This window comes from Chaetura pelagica, unplaced genomic scaffold (assembly GCF_000747805.2).
Source record: "Chaetura pelagica isolate M959 unplaced genomic scaffold, ChaPel_1.0 scaffold307, whole genome shotgun sequence".
Lineage (NCBI taxonomy): Eukaryota > Metazoa > Chordata > Aves > Apodiformes > Apodidae > Chaetura > Chaetura pelagica.
The window spans coordinates 816265-822575 of NW_009953940.1; the positions used below are offsets into that span (position 1 = coordinate 816265).

At 61.7% G+C, this 6311-nt stretch overlaps 2 protein-coding genes across 2 annotated transcripts in view; one reads left to right on the forward strand and one right to left on the reverse strand.

Moving 5' to 3' along the window:
• Positions 1–29: 29 nt before the first annotated feature.
• Positions 30–879, forward strand: ZNF513 (zinc finger protein 513). The gene has a single exon (XM_010001753.1). The coding sequence runs from the start codon at positions 105–107 to the stop codon at positions 726–728; it is 624 nt and encodes a 207-aa protein (XP_010000055.1). The 5' UTR covers positions 30–104; the 3' UTR covers positions 729–879.
• A 778-nt stretch (positions 880–1657) lies between these two features.
• SNX17 (sorting nexin 17) overlaps positions 1658–6311 on the reverse strand; it is a gene marked incomplete at its 5' end in the record, with an annotated part of 8664 nt that continues 4010 nt past the window's right edge. The window contains 12 exons of the mRNA XM_010001766.1: positions 1658–1689; positions 2252–2533; positions 2623–2664; positions 2990–3064; positions 3242–3319; positions 3423–3545; positions 4353–4556; positions 4687–4779; positions 4882–4951; positions 5289–5376; positions 5616–5706; positions 6067–6177. Coding sequence (XP_010000068.1) covers positions 2414–2533; positions 2623–2664; positions 2990–3064; positions 3242–3319; positions 3423–3545; positions 4353–4556; positions 4687–4779; positions 4882–4951; positions 5289–5376; positions 5616–5706; positions 6067–6177 — 1095 coding nt within the window. The remainder of the gene's footprint in view (positions 1690–2251; positions 2534–2622; positions 2665–2989; positions 3065–3241; positions 3320–3422; positions 3546–4352; positions 4557–4686; positions 4780–4881; positions 4952–5288; positions 5377–5615; positions 5707–6066; positions 6178–6311) is intronic.

A 6311-nucleotide genomic window follows, 5' to 3' on the forward strand; every position in this document is an offset into this window, starting at 1 on the left:
GGCGGGGGGGCGGCGGTCCTGCCCCCTTTCTGCCCGGCTGCGCTCGGCTGCGGGGCGAGGAAGCAGCCGCGCTGCCTGAGCTGCTCTTCCCCTTCACCTGCCGCATGTGCGGGCTGGTGCTGGACGACGGCTTCGCGCAGGATGAGGGCCTGGCTGAGCAGGTCTGTGGGCGCTGCAGCCTGGCGGTGCTGGGCACCGAGCCGGGCGCCAGCCCCCGCAAAGGCACCGGGGACAAGGGCTTCGCCTGCAGCCTCTGCCCCTTCGTCACCCACTACCCCAACCACTTGGCGCGGCACATGAAGACGCACAGTGGGGAGAAGCCCTTCGTCTGCCCGCTCTGCCCCTATGCCTCTGCCCACCTTGACAACCTGAAGCGGCACCAGCGAGTGCACACAGGCGAGAAGCCCTACAAGTGCCAGCTCTGCGACTATGCCTGCGGCAACCTGGCCAACCTCAAGCGTCACGGGCGCATCCACTCGGGCGACAAGCCCTTCCAGTGCAGCCTCTGCAGCTACAGCTGCAACCAGAGCATGAACCTGAAGCGGCACATGCTGCGGCACACGGGCGAGAAGCCCTTCCAGTGCCAGAACTGCTCCTACACCACTGGCCACTGGGACAACTACAAGCGTCACCAGAAGATCCATGGCCACGCGGCCGAGAGCTGGGTGAACCCGCGCAATGCCAAAGCCCTCTTGGCCCCTCCAGCTGTGGACACAGCCCTGCCCTGAGACAGCACTTAGCCCAGCAGTGGGGGTGACCAACCCTGTGCTGGGCCGGGGGTGCCTCAGCCCTGGGGCACCTCCGCCACGGCTCCTGCCCTCCCTGGGGGAGGGACGGGCAGCATACTCCACAGGGGGCTCAGGGCTGCCTTATGCAGGGCCCACCAGGGTCTCCAGCAGCCCTATCCTGCCCACACAGGGCAAAGCCAGGACTGGTGGCTCAGTTGCCAGGCTCTGGCCCCTGCCCCAGCAGCAGTGGGGCCAGCCCTGCCTGTTCCTGCCTGTCAGAGCCTTCCTCTGCTGGAGTTTTGGGAAAAAGGGGGGAGGGGGAAACAGGACTGGTTCCATGGCTACTGCCATGCCAGTCAGTGTAATTTATATTGTGTATAAAAGCATTAAACAGTCGGTTTTGTTATCTGCTATTCTCCCTGGGGGACTTGTTCTGCTTCAGGTGAGGACAGCATGGGGCTGGCAAGGTGTGTGGGGAGGGGAGGGACAGTGGCCACCCGCCAACAGACAACCCGGTACCAATCAGGATCCTTTTTAATCATCATTGCAGTGTGTAAACATTGGTTACTGTCCATTAATGCTCTGGTCGGTCTGAGCAGCAGGAGATACGTGGTTACAAGCCTAGATTACGCTGGAGTCTATGAGCGGGTTAGAGAGGGGCCCTGCACAGAGCCCCCTGGAGACCGTTTACTGCGGTCTGTCTCTGAGCAGAAACCTAAACGCTAATTTGGCATTATGGAGCCTCAGGAGGGTGGCTCGGTGCCACTGGCCAGCTGCGCCAGCCCTACAGGGCTGCTGGGCTCGCAGGCGGGGCCCTCCCAGCTGGGGAAGGGGCAGCTCTGTCCCCTGTGCTGGGCCAGGCCCCAGGCTGTGGCTCCAGGGCTCTGTTGCGCCAGTGCAGCCCCAGGAACAAGCCCCTCTCCCAGCTGGAGCCAGCAGCAGGAGTTCAGCTGCCCCTGCCCTAAAGGCAACGGTGGGCTGAGGGCAAGTTCCCCAGCCCATGGGGAGCAGGGGGAGGTGGATGTAGCAGGTGAGAGGCACGTTGATTGCAACCTGTCTGCAGGTCGTACATTCCTCAGCAAAGGCCCTGGGTGCTGCCCTGGGATGGGGGGGACACTACAGGTCTTCATCGCCGATGCCCTCAAAGGCATAATTGCCATGGAAGTTGTTAGCCCCCACGTCGTTGGCAGAGCTGGAGTGGCTGATCCCACGCAGGCTGACAGAGGTGAGCTTGCTCTGTGGAAAGGGCACATGTTAGGGAGGACCCCTGCTTCTCCCAGCTCACTCAGGGGGTGACAGTGACACTACAGCCTCAGGAGGGTGGCTCGGTGCCACTGGCCAGCTGCGCCAGCCCTACAGGGCTGCTGGGCTCGCAGGCGGGGCCCTCCCAGCTGGGGAAGGGGCAGCTCTGTCCCCTGTGCTGGGCCAGGCCCCAGGCTGTGGCTCCAGGGCTCGGTTGCGCCAGTGCAGCCCCAGGAACAAGCCCCTCTCCCAGCTGGAGCCAGCAGCAGGAGTTCAGCTGCCCCTGCCCTAAAGGCAACGGTGGGCTGAGGGCAAGTTCCCCAGCCCATGGGGAGCAGGGGGAGGTGGATGTAGCAGGTGAGAGGCACGTTGATTGCAACCTGTCTGCAGGTCGTACATTCCTCAGCAAAGGCCCTGGGTGCTGCCCTGGGATGGGGGGGACACTACAGGTCTTCATCGCCGATGCCCTCAAAGGCATAATTGCCATGGAAGTTGTTAGCCCCCACGTCGTTGGCAGAGCTGGAGTGGCTGATCCCACGCAGGCTGACAGAGGTGAGCTTGCTCTGTGGAAAGGGCACATGTTAGGGAGGACCCCTGCTTCTCCCAGCTCACTCAGGGGGTGACAGTGACACTACACCCGTACACAACTCACCGAGAGTTTCGCCATCGGCTCCCGGGAGGCATCAGGTGAGTCCTGTGGGGATGGCACGGTCAGGGAATGGACGTGGTCAGGGACACAGTCATGGACACACCACCCACCCTTCTCAGCGCTTGCCAGCCCTCAGCCACCGCTCACCCTCCCAGGGTAAGACCAGGTCACCCTCCCTCCCCTTCCTAGGTAGTTTGGCTGCAACACCAATTCCCAGGACTATGGCTGTGGTGCACTGCAGCCCTGCAGTCCTCTGGGATTGCCCCAGCCCTTCCAAGGAGAGAGTGGCCCCTCTGGGGTGGTGGGTTCTGGTCTCTGGCAGGCAGCAGAGCCCATGGGCACATTCCCCTCCATGCAGGGTCCTACTCACCAGCAGTGGGGGTGACTTCACAGCTTGCTGGCTGTCCGAGCGTCGCAGAGCCCCATTTGCCCGCCGGCGAAACATCTGCAGGGGAGGAGCTCAGCTGAGCCACAGGTGGCTCCAGTGGTTAAGACAGCCCCTGGGGATCCGTCAGCTGGCCCTGTCCTGAGGAGAGCATGCAGGGCCCAGCCTAGACCCCAGGGAGTCACAGAGGCAGGAAGGGATCCCATCCCAGAGCCAACATCCAGCTGCAAACCTCACCTTGCGGATGCTGCCTCCAGACTTTTTCACCATCAGCTCGTCCACCATGGACTGCAGGCAGATGCTCAGCATGATGGCCTGCAATGGAGAGGTCTCAGAAGGCTCCAAGCACCCACAGCCTTCCCACCGTGCCATGCTGAACCCAGACCAGCCCTCCCTGCACCCACCAACCTTGTCCTACCTGTGGGCTGGTGATGGTGACCCATTGCAGCCGGTCCTTGCTCATTAGATACTCGAAAGCCAACTCCAGCTTCACCTCGGACTTCCCCGGGCTGCTCCCCGAGGAGCCATTGCCCATTGGCACCTGCAAGGGCACAGGCTGAGGCTGGGAGCATCCTGAGGAAATACAGCCAGCTTCCCAGGGCCCCGTGCTAAGACCAGTCCCCAGCCAGGTGTAGGACACCAATTCCCACTGGCCTTCACAGAATCATGGAATGGTTCAGGTTGGAAGGGATCTCCAAAGGCCATCTAGTCCAACCCCTCGGCAGTGAGCAGGGACATCTTCAGCTACATCAGGTTGGTCAGAGCCTAGGATGTTTCCAGAGATGAAACATCCACCACTGCTCTGGGAAACCTCTTTTTTCCTTACATCTAGGCTGAATCTGTCCTCTTTCCGTTTAAAGCCATTCCACCTCATCCTGTCACTCCCTGATCTTGTCAAAAGTCCCTCCCCAGCTTTTCTGGAGCCCCTCCTGGAAGGTCTCCCCAGAGCCTTCTCTTCTCCAGGCTGAACAACCCCAGCTCTCTCAGCCTGTCTCCAGAGCAGAGCTGCTCCAGCCCCCGCATCATCTCTGTGGCCTGATCTGCACTCACTCCAACAGCTTCATGTTCTTCTTGTGCTGGGGACCCCAGAGCTGGACCCAGCACTGCAGGGGGGTCTTAACAGAGCAGAGCAAAAGGGCACCCACCAGGTCCCCTGGCTGAGCAGGGACAGAGCCCCTCAAATGTCCTCACACCAGTGACCCCCTCAGCCCCAAAGCATGACTTGGACCCTCTCTGGGTCAGCTGGGCTGGAAGCAGGTGGCAAAGTCAGCACCTGCGCTGGGGAGAGCTGCCAGCCCAGCCCAGTGCCACCGGGTCCCGCCAGCCCCACGGAGCAAGTGGCACTCACCGAGGATGTGACCCGCCAGCACCGCATGCGCGTGACCTTGAAGCTGCCCTCCTTGATCTGCTCGCTCGGCAGCCGCACCTGGAAGTTGAGCTCGTTGTTGCCAGCGCTGACGACGACGTGGCAGCCCTTCTCGGGGAAGTCGGTGACACACGGGTCGAACTTGAGATACCCGTAGTACTTCAGGGTCTGTGCCAGGCGGATGAACTGCGGGCAGAGCCAGGGGAGCTCAGCACCGAGGGCCAGGAACAGGCAACTAGCTCAGCACAGCACATCCACCTGCAGGGCTGGTCTGGTGTGGGGACTGCACCAGTCACAGCATCGTTCCCTCCCCTACCTCCTTCTTGGAGACTTTTTCCTGCAGGGACTTCAGCTGCCGGTGCTGCTCCTTGTTGACAAGGATCCATCCATGCTCAATGTCTGACACCGTCTACCAAGATGCAGAGGACGGTGAGCAGCTGGGCCCAGGGCCACCCAAGACCCTCCACAGCCACAGTCCCTCCTTGCTTAGTTGGACCACACCAACCCTCACCTGTGCATACAGCAGGTTCAGCCCCACGTGATGCTCCATCACATCATCGTCATAGGAGGAGTCCCAGTAGCTAGAAGGGAACTGCAAGGGTCAACCTCTTCCCTAGCTCCAGAGGGCCATGGACAAACACCCCCCACACTGGGACAAGGCACTGTGGCCAGCCCCCCACAGAAGCCGTAGGTTGCCATGGCCAACTCCCCCTCTCAGAGGCAGGAAGGGCTCTGGGAAAGCGGGAACGGGGGCCAAGCCCAGCAGAGGAACCTGGTCCCCAGTGTCATGGGCAGGGACACCCAGGTGTGTTCCCAGGGACAAAGAACCCCACAGGCAGTGATAGCAGGAGGGCTGGGGACCCCCAGACACCCCACCACCAGTCCCACAGCTGCTGACCCTCCAGCCGTGCCACCGACCTCTTGCGCAGGATGATCCTGAACTCAGGGTTGTGCAGGCTGGTGACCGACACGTACGGCAGCTCAAACTCCTGCAGCTTCCGCACGACTGCAGGGAAACAGCAGCTCAACAGCAGCCTGGGGCAGGGGAGCCCACCAGACTCACCCCCCAACAGCCAGGGCACCCCAGGAGAGCCCACTGGACCCCCTGACAGCCCAGGTGAGGTCGCTGGATGCCCCCACCCCGGGAAGGGCAATGGAGTCCAGGCACACAGCTCTCGCCCAGGGCAGGGTGTGGGGCCCATGTCCCACTGCAGCCCTCCAGGGGCTCCAGCATGCTCTACTCACAGGAGAAAGCTCCATCCTTGGTCTCTCTCACCAGGAAGAGGCTGAAGTAGCCAACCAGGTCATCTGGCAGATCCAGCTTGGAAGCCACAGCCTGGGAGCAAGAGCAGGAGGTCACCACTTCCACATCCTTACCCCACGGCAGGATCCAGCCGGCATGTGGGAGGGCAGCACCTCTGCTGCACTGGGGGCCAGGGTGAGGGGACAAGTAGGACCTAGGGGACCACTGCCACCATGAAACATTTGGGGCCAGCTGGCCATTAGTCTGGGGCCAGAGAGGGACAGGAGCACACTGGCCCACCCTTTCCAGCTCCACCATTCTTCTGCCCCCAATGACAGCCCTGCTCTGGGGTGGGGACATCATGAGGAATGACTGAGGGAACTCCTGCATGTGTGAGAAACCACAGAACCCAGAAGGAGGAGCTGGTCCTGCCCAGAACAAGAGCTTCAGCACCTCAAGGACATCTTCTGTCTGGTCCGAGGTAAGGATGGTGACCTCGACCTTCTGGCCATTAGAGAGCATCACTTCCAGCATGACCTCCTTTGTGGGTATCTGCTGTGTCTCCTGCAGGAGAAAAAGAGGATTTGACACCCTGGATCCTTCACCACTGACCACCCTCAGACGGCCTCATGGTCTGAGGGCCCTGGCTGTCAGCACTCATCCTGCGCCAGCAGCCCCAGCAGCCCCCCCACCACATC

Bases quoted from the DNA above. Each gene is read 5' to 3' on its own strand.
- ZNF513 (XM_010001753.1), top strand. From the start codon at position 105: ATGTGCGGGCTGGTGCTGGACGACGGCTTCGCGCAGGATGAGGGCCTG.